We start from the raw sequence: 23,193 nt of genomic DNA, 5'->3' as shown, positions 1-23,193 counted from the left end.
AAAAAACGCTTACTCCTCGGAAGGAAAGTGATGACCAACCTAGATAGCATATTAAAAAGCAGAGATGTTACTTTGCCATCAAAGGTCTGTCTGGTCAAGGCTATGGTTTTTCCAGTGGTCATGTGTGGATGTGAGAGTTGGACTGTGAAGAAAGCTGAGCACCGAAGAATTGATGCTTTTGAACTGTGGTGTTGGAGAAGACTCTTGAGAGTCCCTTGGACTGCAAGGAGATCCAACCAGTCCATCCTGAAGGAGATCAGTCCTGGGTGTTCATTGGAAGGACTGATGCTGAAGCTGAAACTCCAGTACTTTGGCCACCTCATGTGAAGAGCTGACTCACTGGAAAAGACCCTGATGCTGGGAGGGATTAGGGGTAGGAGGAGAAGGGGACGACAGAGGATGAGATGGTTGGATGGCATCACCGACTCGATGGGCATGAGTTTGAGTAAACTCTGGGAGTTGGTGATGGACATGGAGGCCTGGTGTGTTGCGATTCAAGGGGTTGCAAAGATTCAGACACGACTGAGCGACTGAACTGAACTGAACCGACTGAAAGAGCTATGTTTCTTTCTTTCTATATGTACCAGTGATAGTCCAGCTCAGAAAATTCTGATGGTCCTCTATGGACTGCAGAATAAAGCACATATCCTCTCAAAGTCTAACATGACCAGACCTTTATATTTTTACCTTCCACTAGATGCTGAAGCTAAAACTTGAATACTTTGGCCACCTGATGTGAAGAACTGACTCATTAGAAAAGACCTTGGTGCTGGGAAAGATTGAAGGCAGGAAGAGAAGGGGACGACAGAGGATGAGATGGTTGGATGGCATCACTGACTTGATGGACATGAGTCTGAGCAAGCTCTGGGAGTTGGTGATGGACAGGGAAGCCTGGTGTGCTGCAGTCCTTGGTGTCACAAAGAGTCGGACACGACTGAGCGAGTGAACTGACTGTGATGCTACTTACCTGTGTATCAGTTTTCCTTACCAACACCCCTCCCAGTTTTGTGCCTTTGCTCACATTATTCCTGCAGTCTAGAACTGCATGGTACAATACAGTAACCACAGGACTCTTGCAATTATTTATAATATGGTAATAAACTAAGTGAAATAAAAGACTCAGCTCCTCAATCGCCCGAGCCACACTTCAGGGCTCAGTGACAGGCACACAGAGCAGAGGCAAGGCACAGAACACACCCGCCGTGACAGGAAGCTCTCTAACAGCCCTGGCGTAGACCAAGGTCTGGCAAACTTTTCTGTTAGGTTGTGTGGGACACATGGTCTCTGAACACTCACTCACTCCACCACTGTAAAGCAAAAGCAACCACAGTAAACATGTAAACTAATAAACATGGACGTGGTACAGTAACATGTTATTTACAAGAGGTGGTGGGCCAGACCGGCCTATAGACCATAGTTTGTGAACCTTCAAACCAGAAAAGTCTTCTTTCCCAAATATGCTTGTTGAGTTTCTACTCATCCCTGAAGCCCTGGCCCAAATGTCAAATTTCTCCATCCCCTCCGTTAGAGTCAATCACGCTCTCCTTTGTAATCCACAGCACTTTCACTTCTATTATCACATCACAATCCACCTTGCAGCTCTCTCAACCTGTGTCCTAGGAACAGACACGTGTATTAGAAACTACTAGCCAACGGCAAAGGTGAAGTTTGGTTCCTCAGCGTGTCTGAGCATTTAAGCATCTAGTCTCACTGCTAAAGAAAAATTCCACAACATTTCTGTGGTGTGTGATTTAAAATGTGCTATTACACTCCCTTCTAAAAAGGGTATTACATCAAAATGTTACTCAGTGGAAAAAACCGTAATTATCTAAACTCTTATTACTCTTTTCACAAGTTAAATACTTAGATTTTTCTTTAAAATGGTGGATTTTTCATTGAAATATAACATTTACATAATTATCCAACTTTAAAATTATATACATTAATGAAATTAGCATAGCTACAGAATACTTTACCCGAGAATAATTTTATAGCCAAGGTGGCAAAGTTATGAATGGTTGACTCAAGAACAGTTAGTAGGACTATCAGAGCAAAAGCTTAATTTAACTATACTATTCAAAATCTTACTTTCTTTAAATAAGAAAATAAGGTTTTGATCCAAGGGTTCTGTTGATTCAGCAGACTATTAAGTTTCTGGAGGAGCTGATGATATCATTTATGGCAATTACTAATTTATGTTATGTTCTATAATCTAGTAAGAGAAGTTCAGATAAGTCCATTATAAAGTAAAATTGAGGGTTTCTTAAATTGACTGAACTTCAGGATTACTGAAAACCACAGCTACTGTCAAATTCAAAGCTGACAATAAATGACTCATTTGAGATAATATAACCACTAGAAGATTCTTCTGGATTTTCACACAAGAAACTAAAACTTCAGTTTATTCTACTCTCTTACTAGCAACTTCTCCCTATAATACTGTCAATGTGACACTTAGTAAGTGTAATCAATAAACTTGTTGAAGAACTCAAATACAAACTTCTACACCAAGGTCATTTACTACACAAATAATATAAAAAATGTCACCTTAGAAACTAAATACTATGAAAATAAGAGGACACAAAATAGTGACAGTAAAATAAACAATGCTTTACTTGTTCACTGAAGCTGTGGGAGAAGTCTGAGGAGTCTTTTCATCTTCCCCTTGAGAACTACTAAACTCAGAATCCTGAAACCGCTTTCCAATCTTTGGCCGCTTTAGATGGCTACTTCGAGTACGAGTGGAAACAGGTGTTTTATCATGACCTGAGAAAAAAATAGCAAGCCCATAATTAATTGACTGTGTATTCAAAGAATTACCCATTAATTATACACAGAAATGCAAAAACTAAGCTAGTTTAACTATATCACCACCATTACATACTTTCTATCACATCAGGCTAGGAAACCATGTCAGTGACATATATGTTAATTTTCACTTAGATTCTCTTTCAATAATCTTGGGAAATAAACAAGGCAGACATTATGGTCCCTATTTCACAGGTAAGGGAATGAAAAAAAAAGAGGTACAATAGCTTATCTGTTCACACAGCAGAATCAGTGGTACCACAACCCCGACCTAGATATTAGAGGTGGGTAAGTCTTTATTTATACTAAGGGACACACACACACACTTAATTCTAACACTCTCAAAGACTTACTAATAGACCAGATGAATTTCTTACCTTCAGAAGTACTTGCAAAGGCATCTTTTAGAGAATCAATCTAAAACAGAGATACATATCAAAACCAAAAGTTTTAGACCCCTTTTCCTTCCTATGCATCTACTTCATTCAGTTTCAAAGAAAATCTTTTAAAAACTTTTTCAAATAAAACCTTTTGTATTCACTATCCATCAATTAAGAAGATTCACAAATGGCAACCCACTCCAGTATTCTTGCCTGGAGAATCCCACAGATGGAGGAGCCTGGTGGGCTACAGTCCACGGGGTTGCAAAGAGTCAGATACGACTGAGCGACTTAACTTTCGCTTTCACTTAAGAAGTAAAAGGGCTATATTATAGCTTCAGTTTATTATAAGCCCAAGAACTTGTGAAATCACCTAATATGCAATACTGATATACACTGGGGTTTCCAACTGTTCTGTCCTCAGCTCCTTTCTCAGTCCAAATACTCCTTCTATGTAATTGTATCTACCACCTTTACTTTAACATCTCCTTGCTGATGAATCCAAATATGCAACTTAATTCTCCCAACTTTTTTCCTGATTTCCAAAGCTCTATTTCCAATGAAATCTCTCTCCAGTGAATACTCCAACCCAATTTCCTATCCAATCTGTCCCAAACTAAACTCTCATATTTAATCAGTATTATTCTCTATCTTGGTTATTTGCAATAACAATTCAGTATGCTATTCCAATCAAAGACCTGTGGGGCAGCAATGACTTCTTGTCCTTCGTTCAACCAACCACAAGCCTGTCCATTAGGACACTGAAGAATCTCTCAAAACTGCCCCCCCTTTGGTATTACCAATGCTTCAATTTGGGCATTTATCATCCTTAACATGAAGGTGTACACCTTAAATATGTATAATTTTTGTCGATTATACCTCAATAAAGCTAAAATATTATGTAGTTAAACAAAATCACTTCCCCATGTGGTTACTAATGAAAAGAGAGTTTAATATGAGAAATATCTTCCTTGATTAAAATATTACAGTAATATGAAGAATATGAATTTCTAAAATGAAAGAAAATCTAATTTATATTGCCAGCCTTTACAGTACAGTGAAATTTTAATGTTCTCATTAAAATGACACAAATTATTTGGCTTAATATTAAAGTAAATCATTGCTCTCAGTACATGTATGAAACAAATAGATTTTTCTACTTTCCCTTGTTTTATGATATCTGATCAATAATAAAAGAATTTGAATATATCTGAGGAATTTGGATGCAACATAATAGAAGGGCTTATTTTGAAGCCTGAAATTCCAAAGGTAGGAAAAAAAAACTGAACTCCTTATATAGTTATTGTATTATTTATATTATCCTTAAAAATGCTTTTCAGAATTTTTACTCAAATAGTCATCACTCATGCTAATTAAGACAGAAGAAGAGAGGCACAAATAATTCCCCAAAGTACTTGATGTTGAAATGCATGTGCATTTACACAGACATATTCAACACTCACTAAAAATATATTCAGATACCAACATACAAAATAATTATGACTATATTAAAACCTTCCCTGGTGGCTCAGCTGGTAAAGAATCCATGCAACACAGGAAGACCCAGGTTCAAACTTTGGGTCAGGAAGATCCCCTGGAGAAAGGAATAGCAACCCACTCCAGTATTTTTGCCTGGAGAATCCCATGGACAGAGGAGCCTGGCAGGCTACAGATATGGGGTTGCAAGAGTCGGACATGAGTGAGTGATTAACCAATGTAATAATAATGTAAAAGCTACCACAACAAAACGCTGAAAAAATAAAGCTCTAGGATCACCAATGAACTGGTATTTTAAGTAATATCAAGTAGGTTTCAGAAAAGTACCTGGTAAGTCCTCTGGAATTAGGAAAGGGGACTTGCCCTTCTACTTTCAGGTTACCTAGTATTTGCAAAGTGCATTACATTCTACAGTGACTTAACACATGTAGCCTCAAACTTCCCCCAAATAACTTCATAACCTTTGACCTATTTCACTTCAAGAAATTTATCTGTGCAAGGAAATAATTACATTTGAACAAAGATGCATGTATAATTGTGTTCATGGTTGGGCCATTTGTAAAAGCAAGTATAATATGTTAAGAAAATAAATGCTGGTATTTACATAGAAGAGTGTGCTACCTAACAACAATGATTTAAAACAGTAATAACAGGGTTCTCTGGTGATTCAGTGGTAAAGAATCTGCCTGCCAATACAGGAGACATGGGTTCGATCCCTGGTCCAGGAAGATCCCACATGCCACAGAGCAACTAAACCCATGCTTCACAGCTACTGACCCTGTGCTCTAGAACCCGTGAGCCACAACTACTGAAGCCTGTGCGCCCTAGAGCCCAAGCTCTGCAACAAGAGAAGCCAGTGCAATAAGAAGTCCTCGCATGCAACGAAGAGTAGCTCCCACTCGCTGCAACTGGAGAAAAGCCCACCCAGCAACGAAGACCAGCACAGCCATAAATAAATAAATAAAATTTTAAAAAAAGAGTAATGACACAGAAAATGCTTACAACATTATGTCAATGGAGAAAAGCGGTTAGAAGCATGTATGACAGTGAATGAAAGTCGCTCAGTTATGTCCGACTCTTTATGACCCCGTGGACTGTACAGTCAATGGAATTCTCCAGGCCAGAATACTGGAGAGGGTAGCTGTTCCCTTCTCCAGGGGATCTTCCCAACCCAGGGATCAAACACAGCTCTCCCACATTGCAGGCGGATTCTTTATCAGCTGAGCCACAAGGGAAGCCCAGTTAGAAGCATAAAAGAATAAAAACAGAAATGAAACATATGCACATACATGTTTCATAATATATATTAAGTACGTATACAAAAATGTTAGTTGCTAGATCTAGGGTAACAGAATTATAGATTTTTATTTCCTTCTGTACTACTTTGTGTATTCCAAATTATTTTTCAAAGAAAATTAAATCTTAGAAACCAATTAACAAAAAATGCCAAGTAACACAGTAGAAGTTACGTAAGTTTGCTGAATGAACAATAACATTTATAAAGTTAAATATTAGCTGAACCTCTTTTAAAAACAGCACACTTGGTATTTCCTATGGTAAACATATAGTATACCTACAGTTAGCTGCATCTCACTAGACTGACTGTCTTCAGCTCTTGCTTCGTATTCTGGAACAGAGGCAAGACTGTATTCTCCAGATGTAGATCTTTTAGCTTCATTTTGAGAAACTGCTGTGTGAAAAAGAATTTTTAAAATTTTAACCCAGTTAGTATTTGGTTTTAATTGTCACATTCTTTGTATGGATTTTTATAAAAGCTTTAAAGATGGGTGTTAAATATTCGGATGTGGGATATCCCTTCACCAGTATCTTACAATGAAACCTTAAAAGAGTTTTAAATAGTTTATCTGTTATTTAGCAACTTCATAAGACTGAGTACTACCTTTGATCCCCTGATGCCTATTCTGTGCTGAGTAATCTGTGTTCATTTCTTGCCCACCAATTTCTACTGGACTACTAAGCTATATTCTATAGGGCTATTCTAGGTCTTCTTACTAATAATGACACAAATGTTTAAATATAACAAAAATGCAAACTTTAGAAAAGAAGGCCTATTACTAGAGAGATCAAATTATAACACATTGGACTATTCTGGACTATAAGACCATCATTAGGCAATGCTTTTACACTAGCCTTATGTCCAAACTGAAAACAGTCTTACCTGTAATTTTAAGTGTTTCTCTTTGTAATGCTCTGGTGATTGGTATTCTCTGGTACCAGTGTCCAACACCTTCAACTTCCCAAAGGAGTTCATGGTCTCCTGGATATTTTTCAAAGTACTGGTTGCAAGCTGAAAAACACATTGAAACTTTTCTAGAAATCCCAGCAATCAATTGGAATGAACAGTTAAAATGCTGTGTAATGTGTATTTTATCACCAAAAAACTGTTTAGGGGACACTGCTCTGGGAAAGATGCCTGGTGTTCCCCTCACCTAATGCAACTGGTAAGTTCTCCTACTCTTTGATTTGGCTGTGTCTTTTGGCTCAAAACGCATCAAGAGGTGAACCCAGTTTTCAGGCAAGACCTCTAATAGGGCAAATGAGGAGAACTTCTGTGCTTTTTAAATTATATCTATATTGTGGGAAGTGTGAAAATCTAAAGTAATTCTGTAAATATGAATACATAAAAAATAAGTGAAATTATTTTTTTAAAAACTTAAAAAATTTTAAAATAAGAAAGCACACAAAATAATGTTTTATAGTGTGTATAGACAGAGACTTAAGTGTGAAACCATGGGCAGGAAGGATACACACAACTTGAGGAACACAATTATCTCTGGGGAGAAAAAGGTGAAAGGGGGATGGGATTAGGGCCGGGTTCAAAGAGAACATCAACTGTATCTACATCTTGTTTAAGTCTCCATCTAGTTTAAATCTCTTAAAATAAGTGAAAATAAATGAAAATATGGCAAAACCTTAACATCTGTTAATCTGGACACTGAATATGTGGACACCAGGATACCATTTGCTCACTTTTCCCCCATATATTTGACAATATTTCTCAGGTTCTTTGGTTGTAGTTCCCACACCTATCAGGAAGTGAAAAGCTGGAGAAAACCAGTAGGCCACTCTGTCTCAATTAAAATAACGAAAATAGTAGAGGATGCATTACATAATACATAAGCACCTGTAGTTCATTTAGGATTCAATTTATTTATCATTAGAATCCTTAAAAAGGGTAAGTAATATGAGACTCTGCCTACAGTAGATGTGTTTGCTGCTGCTGCCGCTAAGTCACTTCAGTCGTGGCCGACTCTGTGCAACTCCGTAGACGGCAGCCCACCAGGCTCCACCGTCCCTGGGATTCTCCAGGTAAGAACACTGGAGTGGGTTGCCATTTCCTTCTCCAATGCATGAAAGTGAAAAGTGAAAGTGAAGTCGCTCAGTCGTGTCTGACTTGTAGCGACCCCATGGACTGCAAGCCTACCAGGCTCCTCTGTCCATGGGATTTTCCAGGCAAGAGTGCTGGAGTGGGGTGCCACTGCCTTCTCCAAGATGTGTTGCATCCCTCCCCAAATTTAGTGAAGCAATAATTAAGACTTTAAGAGGAAAATCCATGTTCAGATTACCCAGGGCATACAGGACTCACTCCACTCTCATGTACGGGCCTAGAGAGAAACTGTGAATCAAGATGAGCATGCAATGCTTGGTTTTTGTTTTCTGGATTTTTGACATTAAAAAGGGAGAAGAAACTTAGAACAAAAATATTTTTTCAGTGAATATCTGATGCTAGATTAAAATCAATGGTAAATTAGATACTATAAAAGTTTTCACACAAATCACTCTTCAGTATCAAATCTTACTTCATTAAGAAAAGAGAAGTACTACAGGCTTCATACAAATATAAATCCACTAATGGCTTTTAAAACACAACAGCAAAATACATCCACACAATAGAAACAGCATTAAAAAAGAGTAAATTGAGCTACATGAATCCATAGGAATAAATCTTATAAAGATGAGTAGAAAAAGCAAACTGCAGAATTCATTCAGTACATATTATTTATATAAAGTTTTTTTTTTAATTGATTTTCAAGGACTGCATTTAGGGCTTTGGCACGGAAAGCAGAGTCCTAACCACTGGACTACCAGGGAATTCCCTGAAGTCCTTAAACATGCAAAACAGTATGACACCGAGACTTCCCGGTGGTCCAGTGGTCAAGAATACGCCCTCCAATGCAGGGCACTCGGGTGTGATCCCCAGTTGGAGAAACAAGATCCCACATGCCTTGGGGCAACTAAGCCCACATGCCACAACTAAAGAGCCCACCCAATGCAACTAAAACCCAACGAAGCCACACACGAAAAAGATGATTAAAAAAACATGACACTGTTGGACTGTGTGTGTGTGTGTGTGTATAATAAATGCATGGGGAAAAGAAATGCCAAATTAAGGACAGTGCTTGAAGGAAAGTTACACTGCTCAAAATAGCCTGGAGTTAAACTCCCCTCCAGGTCCTCCCTACCATTCTATGCAAAACAAAGAACTCTCTCACCCGAAGAAAAAAAAATGGACATTAAGGTTGACTTGCCCAGCTCCCAGCCTGTCCAGCCTCTGGCCCATCTCCAGAATTCCTTGCCCCAGCCGTTTAAGAGAGAACTACTCTGAACAACCTTGGAGAACAGGCCCCCTTAAGACAGTAGCTTTCCACATACATGCCTGTGTATACTTACTCTTTTCTTGGGGAGATGCAGCAGCTCGCTCATCTGACCGCTGCCCCTTCTCGCCTCATTAAAGGTGACCTGTTCCCGTACAGGGCCGGTCTCCTCCTTTTCCTGAACCTCGCCTTCTCTAACTCCATGCCCTACAGTGCTTATTTCAAGGAACGGAGGGAATAAGCTAATTGGATAGGACAGGAGTACAACTACACTGGCAAAAATCCACTTCTCAGGGATGCTACATGCTGGACGATACATGAGTATTTTGTTACCGCCTACTTTTTTTGTATATATGAATTTTTTAATTTAAAAAGCTACCACAGGGACTCCCCTGGTGGTCCAGTGGTTAAGACTCTGCACCTCTAACAGGAGGGGTGAGGGTCTGATCCCTGGTCAGGGAAATGAGTTCCCACATGTTACAGCACGACCAAAAAAAAAAAAAAACAAAACCTACCACAGACAAATAACAAATAACCCAAAGAAAGAATGGCTAAAGGATCTAAATATACATTTTTCCAAAGATGATACATATGTGACTAATAAGCACATGAAAATATGTTCAACACCAAACGCACATCAAGACAATGAGATGCCACTCCACATCCACTGAGAGGGCTATAGTAAAAAACACAAATAATGGGAATTTTCCAGCAGTCCAGTGGTTAGGACGCTGTGCTTTCACTGCCAAGAGTGAGGGTTCAATCCCATCAGGCAACTAAGATCCCATAAGCCTTGCAGTGTGATCAAAACTTAAAAAATTAAAAGGACAAATAATAGTACACATTGGTGAGGATGTAGAGAAACTACAACCCTCATACAATGTTTACGAGAATGTAAAACGGTGCAGTTGCTTTCAGAACAGTTTGGCAAGGTTATGACCAAGCTATTTCATCCACACCTAGATATACACCAGAGCAATGGTCACACAAAAACTGCACAAATGTTCACAGTAGCATTATTCCTAATATCTAAAAAGTGGAAACAATCCAAGTCTATCAACTGATGATGGCATATCCACACAATAGAATATTTCTCAGCCATTAAAAAAAAAATGAAGCACTGAGTCAGACTACAACATGGATGAACCTTGAAAACATTTATGCAAAATGAAAGAAGTTAGACACAAAGAACTTACAATATATCATACAATTACATTTATATGAAATCTCCAGAACAGGTAAATCCATAGACACAGAAAACAGATCAGTTGTTGGTTGCTAGGGGATGAAGGAATGGAGGAATGAAAGAGTCACTGCTAACTGGTACAGAGCTTTTGGGGATGTTGAGAATGTTCCAAAATCAGATAGTGGTTATGGTTGCAAGCTGTGAAATAATAAAACCACTGAACTGTACCCTTTATGCAGGTGGATTTAATGGTATGTGAATTCTATTTCAATTTCTTTAAAAAAGCTACCATACCCTCAAAATGTCATTCACGTGAGGTTAAGGGCACATTTGCAAAATGCCATTTATGTGAGGTAAGGGCACATAGACTCTCTTGACCCTGGAGAGTCAAGAATGTAATTTACTTAATACTGACATACACACGTTTAAGTGCAGAAACAAGTCCGAAATGACACTGAGACAAGTTTAACGTTCTAAAAACTTAATCCAATTACCTATGTACATGAGCGAGGTCAGGGGATACCGCAAGCCAAGTGCATCTTCTGTAAAGGAGTCAACAAAGTCCTCCAGCATGTGAAGCCCACAGTCTCTGCCTCGATATTTCTTTCTTACAAACATTGTATCCAGAACTGGCAGTTGGTAGCTTTGGGTAAGAAACGAGGCACATGTGCTTCCTGCAGTCATAAAACAGAAATCCAACAATTTTTCACATTTAAAAGACCATGTAGGTATATATATTTAGAGAACATGAGTTAAATCTGAAATTGGTTATTTTTTCTTACACCACGAATCTTAAATCAATGCATAAATTTTACAATATAAAATGCTTTCCAGCTATTACATATCATAATGTATACCTGAGATGATGAGAAGAACTGCGTATTTTACAGCTGCCAACAGTATCTCATGCAAATTAACTGTTACCATTTGATGAACTGTATGCTTGAATACATATCTCTGTCCATAGACCTGTACAACTTCAAAGCTCATCAACTATTAAAATTTAAAGAGCATCTGGTGATTGCATAAGTACACGAAGTATCTAATTCCAACCTTAATACGTGAATATTCATCTTTTCCCTTTACTTTTTCCCTAGTGAGTACAGTTTCATTTTTATCTACTTAATGACGGCAAAGAAGTGAATTAGTTCTCCAAATTTTTAAGGACTATGGATTAGGACTAAATGGAAACAATGGTTTTAGAAACAGCTAAGTCAGCAATCTTTCCTCTGTGAATACACTTTTTAAACTATCCTGTACATTTAAGGTTTAATAGGAGAAATGTTTGCAGTAGTAACTAAATATGCCTCCCCTCATTATATTACAGAGTTACACTGATTTGTCTTTTGAGAACCCTGATTTGGGTTTTGACCCATCAAATAGATGTATAAGCTTCTATAATGTATCTTAAGATAGTTTATAAGAAGAGGACATCATGGTGGAGTATCCCACTTTCTAAGTTAGCTATCAGTTGTTATTCTACTCTTTTAGTACTTCAAGTAAAACAATTATTCTCAGTTATATTATTCATGTGATTTTGGATACTTACAATGTTGTAGTTCAAGAAAGAAACAAATTTTCAAGCACCAAACCTTTCACAAATTAACTTTTAACCAATCACATAATTTGATGAGATGGTCAATATAGCAAGGCAAATAATGAATTACTTATTATTAAACTGGAGAACTTCAATAACTTTTTGCAATAATCTCTGCAAGAGATTATCCCCTCCAGGATTCTTGCCTGGAGAATCGCCATGGACAGAGAAGCCCGGTGGGCTATACAGTCCATGGGGTCACAAAGAGTCAGACACGACTGAGCGACCAGGCACACACACTAAGACAACTAATTTAAATTCAAAACAGGTGACTCGCTGTTACGTACTTAGATCTGAACCGCTGTTCTTCAGTTAGGACACCAGGAAGGGTCCAAATGTCTTACACAGTGGCTGTAATTAACAATGCTGCTTTATACACATTAAATTTATTAAAAAGGTAGATCTCAGGCTTCCCAGGTGGCTCAGTGACAAGGAATCCACCTGCCAATGCGGGAGCCACAGGAGACTCGGGTTTGATCTCTGGGTAGGGAAGATCTCCAGGAGGAGGAAAGGGCAACCCACTCCAGTATTCTTGTCTAAAAACTTCCATGACAGAGGAGCCTGGCAGGCTACAGTACATGGAGTAGAAACGAGTTGGACAGAACCAAGTATGCAAACCGAAAAAAAAAGTAGATATTAAGCATTAGCATCTCAAAAAAGAAAGGAAGAGGGCTTCTTTGGTGGCTCAGTTGTAAATATGTGTAGGTAAAACCCAATGCAGGCGACAGGGGTTCGATCCCTGGCCCAGGAAGATCTCACATGCCATGGAGCAGCTGAGCCCAGTGCAGGAACTACAGCACTTGTGTTCTAGAGCCAGGAAGCCACAGCTAGTTAACCCTGAGCACCCTAGAGCCCATGCTCTCCAACAAGAGAAGCCATGCAATGAGAAGCCCGCACACCCCAACCAGAGAGCACCCCTGCTCGCTGCAACTCGAGGAAACCCTGCATAGCAACAAAGGCACAACGCAGACAAAAGTAAATATAATTACACACACACACACACACACACACACATATTATACATATAAGAGAAAAGAAGGAAGAAAGAAAATGGCAACCATGTTAGGCAATTAATATAATGATTATGGTGAATATTTTGCAATGTGTATCAAATCACAACTCAACTTATCAATTATACTCAATAAATTCAAAATAAATACATAAAATTGTTTATTAGTCTAACGGATAGCCTCACCAACAAGCTACTGTGACTAGCTTTTTTAATGTCTTAAAATTAGGGTTCTTGCATAGTAACTGCTAGAAGTGATAAAGAAATCAAGAGACATTACTTTAAAAGTAACATTAATTCAAAGAACAAAGCAAAAATGAGAAGAGAATCATATCTAGTTCGTAACACTGAAGATCTCTTGCTTTTACTCTTGTACATGTCTCAGAATATCAAATATATGAAGTAAATTTCCCACAAATTGATTTTTTTCTATCTTTACACAAACATTCCTTTAAATAGAGAAAAGGTACAGTCTAGCAGCTAATAGTGTTAACAAGGTCAATTTATGGAACTAACAGTTTTCACAAAGTCTAAAGTTCTACTTACTCACCATGTACATATTCATTTCAAAAAACCATGCTAATTATCTTCTTGTGACTACACCTTAAATTCTTATTTTTATATTTCTAATAGCTTCTATCCAGATATAAGAGAAATTAAATAAAGGGCAGAAAAACTTCCCAAGTTACCAGAGATTCTTCAGACACATCAACAGCAAAATTTTTAGTGATTAGTAAAGGGAAAAAAAACCCCTACAACCTTAGATGAACTTTTCATTAAAAATCTAGTTGAAATGAAATTTAATTTAGCATTGCACAAGAGGCAGCTTGCATATTTATACTCCTCAGAATTTCACCTTTGGCAACCTTTTTCTATATGCTCTCTCTAGGTAATCTCACCTACTCTCAGGGTTTCTAACATTTATTCAAATGCTTATGATCACAATCTTTTATTTCTGTAATGCATGAAACTTACTCCAGGATGAATGGAAGAGCTCATATAAATGTAAACACAACAAAAAACACACAGTCATCTCCAACTACAGAGAAAAAGCATTAGACAAAATCCAGCACATTCATGATAGAAATACTCAACATCTTCAGTCTGATAAAGGGATCTATGAAAAACCCCGCAGCTAATAAAAACCACACTTAATGGTGAAAGACCAGATATTTTTCCCTAAGATCAAGAACAGGATAAAAACGTTAATTCTCACCACTTTTATTTAATATCTTAAGGAGGTTCTAGCAGGGCAATTAGGCAAGAAAAGGAAATGAAAAGCACCTTGAAAGAAAGAAAGAAAGAAAACCTTCTTGTATATAGACCTTAAGATTTTCATCTTAAGAAATTCACTAAAGAATTATTAAAACTGGTAGTTCATAAAGTTCAGCAAGATTACAGGATATAAGATCAATATACAAAAATCAATTAAGGAGTTCCCTGGCAATGCAGTGCTTAACACCTCGGGCATCCACTAAAGGGGGCGTGGGTTTGATCCCTGGTTGGGGAACTAGGATCTAGACCCTCACATGCCTTGCAGAGTGGTCAAAAAAAAAAAAAAAAAATTCAATTGTATTTCTAGACACCAGCAATGAACAATCTTTAAATGAAATTAAGAAAACAATTCCACTAACAACAGCATCACCAAATAATAAAATACTCAGGAATAAATTTGGCAAGAATACAAAACTGAAAACTACAAACATTTAAAAGAAATTAGGGACCTCCCTGGTGGTCCAGGGGTTAAGAATTTGCCCGGCAATGCAGAGGACACAGATTCCTTCCCTGGTTAGGGAACATCCCACATGCCGCAGAGCAACTAAGGCCATATGCCACAACTACTAAAGCCCACTAAAGCACTCTTGAATCCCTGCTCTGCAACGAGAGGTCACTGCAATGATAAGCCCGCACACCACAACTAGAGAGTAGCCCCCGCTCACCCCAACTAGAGAAAGCCCATGCACAGCAACAAAGAGCCCCTGGGATGCAGTGAAGACCCATCACAGCCAAAACTAAGTAACTAATTTTTCAAAAAACCAAAGGAATTAAAGAACAGTTAAATAACTGGAAAGACATCCCATTGTTCATGATTCAGAAGACAACACTGGTGTCAACACACCCCAAACTGACCCATAGGTTCAAAATTCCAGCTGGATTTTTTGCAGAAATTGACAAAGTAATCCTAAAACTCATATGGAAATGCAAAAAAACACAAATGACCCAAATAATCTTAACAAAGAAGAGCAAAGTTGGAAGACTCCCAATTTAAAGACTTCCCATTTTAAAAGTTACAAAGCTACAGTAATCAAGCCAGTGTGGTACTGGCACAAGAATAAATAGCAATCAACAGAATAGAAGCTGCAGAAACAAAACCTCTTATTTTTGGTCAACTGATTTTTGACAGGAGTCCCAAGGCATTTCTCTGGAAACACAACAGTCTTTTTAAAATGAATGGGGGTGGGCCAAATGGATATCCACATATGCAAAAGAATGATGTTGGGCTCCACTCCGCTTTTTTAGACCACATACAAAAATTAACTGCAAATGGGACATAAACATAACTTTAAGTGCTGAAACTACAAGAATCTTAGCATAAAACACAGCAGTAAATCTTCATCACCTTAGATCAGGAAAAGTCTTCTTAGCTATAACACCAAAAGCAAAAGTGACACATAAAAAGATAACTGGACTTTATAAAAACTAGTGCTTCAAAGGACATCAACAAGAAAGTAAAAAGACAATCCACAAAATGAGAGAAAATCCTTTCAAATTATGTATTTGATATGGGACTTCTATCTAGAATATATGAAAAATGCTTAACAACTCACTAATAAAAAGACAAATAAAACCCAACTTAAAAACGAGCTAAGGATTTAACAGACATTTCTCCAAAGACATACAAATGGCCAACAGGTATATAAAACATGTTCAATGTCTCAAATCATCAGGGTAACAGCAAATCAAATGAGTATCACCTCACACGTATCAGGACTGCTACCAGCAAAACAAAAGACAACAAATGCTAACAAGGCTATGGAAAACTGGAACACTTGTATTCTATTATTGGGAATGCAAAATGGTGTAGCCACTATGAAAAAAAGCACAGAGGCTTCTCAAAGGATTAAAAATAGAACTATCACAGATCCAGCTATCCCATTCCTGGGTATAAATCCAAAATAATTGAAAGCAGTATCTCAAAGAGATTAGCAATTCAATGTTCACTGCAGCATTATTAACAACAGCCAAGGTGTGGTAACAACCTAAAGGTCCATTGATGAATGAATGGGTAAAGAAAATATGGGAGGGGGTGGGGTGTGTGTGTGTGTGTGTGTGTGTGTGTAGGATACATACCTACAGCTTCAAAAAAATGTAAATCTGCAATATACAACAACATGGATGAACCTTGAGGACATTATGCTAAGTCAGCCACAGGACAAACACTGCATGATTCCAATTATATGAGACATTTTAAACAGTCAAATTCACAGAAGCAGAGAGCAGAACAATGGGTGTCAAGGGCAGAGTGAGGGAAAACTGGGCAGTTGTCAATGGATTTAAAGTTTCAGTAATGCCAAGTTCTAGAGATGTGCTTTTTATAACACTACATCTATAGTCAACAATATTGTAATCTATAGTTAAAAATCTGTGAAGACAGTAGATCTTCTGTTAAGTGTTCTTACCACAATAAAATAAGATTAAAAAACATATTTTAAGATAGATAATCTAGACAGAAAGGAGATTAGTGGCTTCCAGGAATTCCAAGAAAAAGGAAATGAGAAGTGGCAGCTAAAGGGTACAGGAATTCTTGAGGTGATGAAGATATTTTTGAATTAGACAGTACTGATGGTTGCACGACTCTGTGAACATGCTGAAAATCACTGAAGGGTAAACTCAATGATATGTGAATTATAACAGGATGGCCCTCAAAAAAAATCATACTGAAAGAAAACTCAGACCAAAAAAAAAAAAAGGTACTATATGATTCTAATTTATAAAAATCTAGAAAGCAGGCTAATATATAACAACAGACAGCAGATAAGTGTTTCCTTGAGGACAAATTGAGGAAGGAAGGATGGTTACAAAGAGGCATAAAGAAACTTTTGGGAATAAGAGATCTGTTTACTCTCTTGATTGTAGTGATAGTATCACAGCTGTATACGTAAGTCAAAAACATAACGAACTAAACTTTCAACATGGTTAACTTTTTGTAAGTCGGTTATACCACAATAAAGCGAGAAGGGAAAAAAAAGGAAAAAAAAAAAAAAGACAATTTAAAAACGGGTAAAGGATTTGAACAGATATCTCGAAGAAGACACAATAATGAAAAAGACACACGTGAAAAGACGCTCAACATCCTTAGCCATTTAGTAAATGCGAGTCAAAATGACAGGGCCATGCCACTTCACACCTACCATGTTGGCTATAGTCAAGAAGACATAAAAATAGCGATGGGAACACCAGACCAACTTACCGGCCTCCTGAGAAACCTGTAGGCAGGTCAAGAAGCAACAGTTAAAATCGGACATGGAACAGACTGGTTTCAAATCGAGAAAGGAGTACGTCAAGGCTATACTGTCACCCTGCTTATGTAACTTCTATTCAGCGTGCATCATGAGAAATGCCGGGCCGGATAAAGCACAAGCTGGAATCAAGATTGCTGGGAGAAATATCAGTAACCTCAGATGTGCAGATGACACCACCTTATGGGAGAAAGTGAAGAGGAACTAAAGAGCCTCTTGATGAGAGTGAAAGAAGAGAGTGAAAAAGCGGGCTTAAACCCCAACATTCAAAAAACCAAGATCATGGCATCAGGTCCCATCACTTCATGGCAAACAGATGGGGAAACAATAGAAACAGTGACAGATTTTATTTTCTTGGGCTCCAAAATCACTGTAGACAGTGACAGCAGCCATGAAATTAAAAGACACTTGCTCCTTGAAGAACAGCTATGACAAACCTACACAGTATTAAAAAGCAGAGACATTACTTAGGAGACAGAGGTCTGCATATTCAAAGCTATGGTTTTTCCAGCAGTCATGTATGGATGTGAGAGTCGGACAATAAAGAAGGCTGAGTGTCAAAGAACTGATGCTTTTGAACTGTGGTGTTGGAGAAGACTCTTGAGAGTCCCTTGGACTGCAAGGAGATCAAACCAGTCAATCAATCCTAGAAATCAAACCAGGAAATCAACCCTGAATATTCATTGGAAGGACTGACACTGAAGCTCCATACTTGGCCACCGGATGCAAAGAGCCGACTCACTAGAAAAGACCCTGAAGCTGGGAAAGATTGAAGGCAGGAGGAGAAGGGGGCGACAGAGGACAAGATTGTCGGATGGTATTACCGACTCAATAGATAAGAATTTGAGCAAGCTCCAGGAGATGGTAAAGGCCAGGGAAGCCTGGTGTCCTGCAGGCCATGGGGTCGCAAAGAATCAGACCAGATGGAGCAACTGAACAACGACAATGGGTAAATTGTACAGCATGTAAATGAACCTTAATAAAGCTTAAAAATGTAAACGGAACAACAAATTTGTACATGTGACTCTAATAAACTATTTATAATCAGATTTTTCATATACTCCCCAAACCTGCTCCTTCTGTTTTCTAATTTTTCCGGAAATCTCAGCATCATTCTACCAGGGGCTCACAGCAAAACCTGAGCTCTCATCCTTGTCTCTTCCTTCACAGCCCACGCATAATCTATTAGAAACACTGCAGCAATGACTTCATAATTTATCTTAATTATGAAGACTTCTACCCCTTTCTTCACCTCTCACCAGAGTTTTCTGCAACAGCCTCTTAACTAACTTCACTCTTAACCCTGCCATCTCTCTTTCTGGTTTTCCACACAACTCAGCTACTTTTACAGAAGGCTAACCAGATTGTTACTTCCATGCTCAAAATCCTCCACCAGATTCCTATCACCCAAAATGAAATTCAGACCTCTAAAAACCTCTTCTCTGGAAACTTCAAAAGAAGTTCTTCCCTCATTGTTCCCTCACTTCCTTCAGAGATGCTTGCCCTGACTAGTCTATTTAAATAGTACATCTATTTAAAATAGTACCAACACTCTATTCTTTTAATCTAGTTTTTCTTCATAGCACCTGAGAGCTTATCAGCTATTTGTCTATCCATTGCTATCTCCTTCTCTTAAATGTAAGCTCCATGAGGATAGAGTTTGCAAACATTTTATTACTATCTCTCAATTTCTGCTGCTTGCTCTTTCTCCTATTCACCCTCCTCCCCTTCCCCTTTTCCTTCCCTATCAATATAGCAAATACAAATAACTTCTGAGTAAATGAATAAATTTTCACAATACCATTCAGGATCTATGTATCAAATTCAAGAACAGCTAATCTGTCACAATTGAATGACTCTCTCTTTTCATGGAATCACCATTTCTTTGTCTAACCAGGAATTTGTCTCTTCTCACCTTCATAAAACCTGCCTTAATACCTTATGAAGCCACCAGTGTGTGACTGTCTCCACAGACACACATCATAAAGTGAATCCTAAGGAAATAATGCTGTTAGATATCTTTACATGAGACCTCGTCATATACTACTAGAGAGGTATTCTCATTATAGTCTTCATGCTTTGTAAATCAGTTAAGGTAACGTGAGCTGTTATAATAAACCAAATCTGGAAAGCTTAACATTACAAAGTTTCATTTTTAAATAACAATGCCACATAGTTGTTTCTGGGTAGTGGATGACTTTCTGACTCACAATCCTTCAGTTACCTATTACTGCCTCACAAACCATCCCCAAATGTACTGGCTTAAAACAGAATTTATAATTTCGTTATTTTTCACAACTCTCATACTCTATTAGATGGGCCACTGGAACAGCTAAAGGTCCAAATGCCTCTACACCCACAGCAGTAGGAATCGCAGCTGGGCACCTCACTTCAAGGTAGTTAAACACCCTGATGCTGGGAAAGATTGAAGGCAGGAGGAGAAGGGGACAACAGAGGATGAGATGGTTGGATGGCATCACCGACTCAATGGACATGAGTTTGAGCAAGCTCTGGGAGATGGTGAAGGACAGGGAAGCCTGGTATGCTGCAGTCCATGTGGTCGCCAAGAGTCAGACATGACTGAGCAACTGAACAACAAAAACAATATATACTATCAATAGTTATTATTTTATATCACATTTTTGTTATTCCTCAAAAAATCTTGAAAGAGAAGGGCCAGAAATCTAAATTTTAGTGAACAGAAAATAAGTGACCTGTCCAAAAAAGGAGGTAAGATCACAGCTATAGCTCCAAGTAAAAAGGAGTTAGAAAGTTGTAACAAAAGCTAATAGCAAATGAAGAGAGGAAAAAACACTTCCACTAAATATTATTTCAAATGGAAATTTCAAAAACCAAAAATACATCTCCTGATTCGATCATAAATAAATCCCTTTGGAAGCGAGTTAACAAACTGATTTTAAAGGTGTTGATTAGATTGTGCTTCCCTCATAGGCTTATGTTTTTCCAAAACAGGAGTCTTCAAATTGGATCAAGGAGATTTACACTTGAGGCCAAATAAGAAGTATTTCCAAATAGCACCTGGCTTCAAACTTTTTCCCCTCAGTTTTTCTACACTAAAATGTGACATCTGATTTATACACACTTATTATCTTTTATCTTTCTTGACATAGGACAGTTAACAGAACTTTCACTGAATTAACAAGTGCTTTTGTTTTATTTTTCATACCTGTATGAGATTTTTCTCCTGAGCAGTTTTCTAGTTAGTATAATGCTTTTAATAGGTGGACCTGATCATCACAGGCCCTGTGAGATCTAGAAAGTTCACCTGGTTTTGTGGCAGACACCAATTAGACTCTGGGAATAGTCCTTTTGATAGTGCTCACTTTTAACTCTTCATCAAAGTTTCACACATACACTGTCAGCGCACGACAGTCCCCTAACACTTGTTGGGGAAAACACACACACACCAACACATTATCCATCCCCCAGAAATAAGCACTTTGACTTTTTTCAGTACTTACTTCCACATCTCTAAATAACTTACTACTTCTTGATTTTTCCATTTTAGGCATGATACTGACTTCCCAGTATGGACGATGAGAATTCTTTTAAATGTTAACACATTCACACACCCGACTCCCAATACAGCAGCGACAGGATGAGATGGTTAGACAGCATCATCAACTCAATGGACATGAATCTGAGCAAACGTCAGGAGACAGTGAAGGACAGAGGAGCCTGACATGCTGCAGGCCACGGGGTTGCAAAGAGTCAGACACCAGTTAGGGACTGAACAACAATAATTCCCACTATACTATAACCACACATCCTATACACGCCTTGCCCTATTGAGAGAGTCATTTCCTAGGTAGGTTGATAAGAAGTCTAGAGGTTCCAGAGGAGAGAGGGGTCTGGAATTCTCAAGGAGGAAAAAAGGACAAACCTCTTTTCCTCTACATTCCTTAGGATTATAGAACAATAATGTATCCTGCCGGAGGACAGTCTCTGGATTAAACCTTCTGGCTAATCCTGTTATCTTATATTATGGGAGTAGGTCCGGTGAGGTCTTTACAACCTCCAGACATTCTTTGGATTCATTCAGTTCAGTTCAGTTCAATCGCTCAGTAGTGTCCGACTCTTTACGACCCCATGAATCACAGCACACCAGGCCTCCCTGTGAGTTTACTCAAACCCATGTCCATCGAGTCGGTGATGCCATCCAACCATCTCATCCTCTGTCGTCCCCTTCTCCTCCTGCCCCCAGTCCCTCCCAGCATCAGGGTCTTTTCCAAAGACTCAACTCTTCGCATGAGGTGGCCAAGGTACTGGAGTTTCAGCTTCAACATCAGTCCTTCCAATGAACACCCAGGACTGATCTCCTTCAGGATGGACTGGTTGGATCTCCTTGCAGTCCAAGGGACTCTCAAGAGTCCTCTCCAACACCACAGTTCAAAAGCATCAATTCGTTGGCACTCAGCTTTCTTCACAGTCCAACTCACATTCATAACCTTGAATAGATGGACCTTTGATGGCAAAGTAACGTCTCTGCTTTTTAATATGCTATCTAGGTTGGTCATAGCTTTTCTTCCAAGGAGCAAGCATCTTTTAATTTCATGGCTGCAGTCACCATCTGCAGTGATTTTGGAGCCCAAAAAAATAAAGTCTGACACTGTTTCCACTGTCTCCCCATCTATTTCCCATGAAGTGATGGGACCAGATGCCATGATCTTAGTTTTCTGAATGTTGAGCTTTAAGCCAACTTTTTCACTCTCCTCTTTCACTTTCATCAAGAGGCTTTTTAGCTCCTCTTCACTGTCTGCCGTAAGGGTGGTGTCATCTGCATATCTGAGGTTGTTGATATTTCTCCTGGAAATCTTGATTCCAGCTTGTGCTTCTTCCAGCCCAGCGTTTCTCATGATGTACTCTGCATATAAGTTAACTAAGCAGGGTGACAATATACAGCCTTGATGTACTCCTTTTCCTATTTGGAACCAGTCTGTTCCATGTCCAGTTCTAACTATTGCTTCCTGACCTGCATACAGGTTTCTCAAGAGGCAGGTCAGGTGGTCTGGTATTCCCATCTCTTTCAGAATTTTCCACAGTTTATTGCCATCCACACAGTGAAAAGCTTTGGCGTAGTCAATAAAGCAGAAATAGATGTTTTTCTGGAACTCTCTTGCTTTTTCGATGATCCAGCAGATATTAGCAATTTGATCTCTGGTTCCTCTGCCTTTTCTAAAACCAGCTTGAACTTCTGGAAGTTCTCGGTTCACGTATTGCTGAATCCTGGCTTGGAGAATTTTGAGCATTACTTTACTAGCACGTGAGATGAGTGCAATTGTACAGTAGTTTGAGCATTCTTTGGGATTGCCTTTCTTAGGGATTGGAATGAAAACGGACATTTTCCAGTCCTGTGGCCACTGCTGAGTTTTCCAAATTTGCTGGCATATTGAGTGCAGAACTTTCACAGCATCATCTTTCAGGATTTAAAATAGCTCAACTGGAATTCCATCACCTCCACTAGCTTTGTTCATAGTGATGCTTTCTAAGGCCCACTTGACTTCACATTCCAGGATGTCTGGCTCTAGGTGAGTGATCACACCATTGTGATTATCTGGG

At 38.6% G+C, this 23,193-nt stretch overlaps 1 protein-coding gene across 8 annotated transcripts in view; it reads right to left on the bottom strand.

Moving 5' to 3' along the window:
• The window catches only part of FAM169A (family with sequence similarity 169 member A), a 67,066-nt gene that overhangs the window by 13,048 nt on the left and 30,825 nt on the right, over nt 1–23,193 (bottom strand). For all 8 annotated transcript variants that reach the window (XM_043887872.1, XM_043887876.1, XM_043887878.1 and 5 more), the window contains 5 exons: nt 10,982–11,161; nt 6,865–6,993; nt 6,263–6,375; nt 3,186–3,225; nt 2,616–2,766 (listed from right to left, as the gene is read on the bottom strand). In XM_043887872.1, the coding sequence (XP_043743807.1) occupies nt 2,616–2,766; nt 3,186–3,225; nt 6,263–6,375; nt 6,865–6,993; nt 10,982–11,161 (613 nt within the window). The remainder of the gene's footprint in view (nt 1–2,615; nt 2,767–3,185; nt 3,226–6,262; nt 6,376–6,864; nt 6,994–10,981; nt 11,162–23,193) is intronic.

The sequence above is a fragment of the Cervus elaphus genome, chromosome 25 (assembly GCF_910594005.1).
Source record: "Cervus elaphus chromosome 25, mCerEla1.1, whole genome shotgun sequence".
NCBI classification, from domain to species: Eukaryota; Metazoa; Chordata; class Mammalia; order Artiodactyla; family Cervidae; genus Cervus; species Cervus elaphus.
The sequence above is the reverse complement of the archived record's forward strand: the minus strand, read 5'-3'. Positions and strand labels throughout refer to the sequence as shown.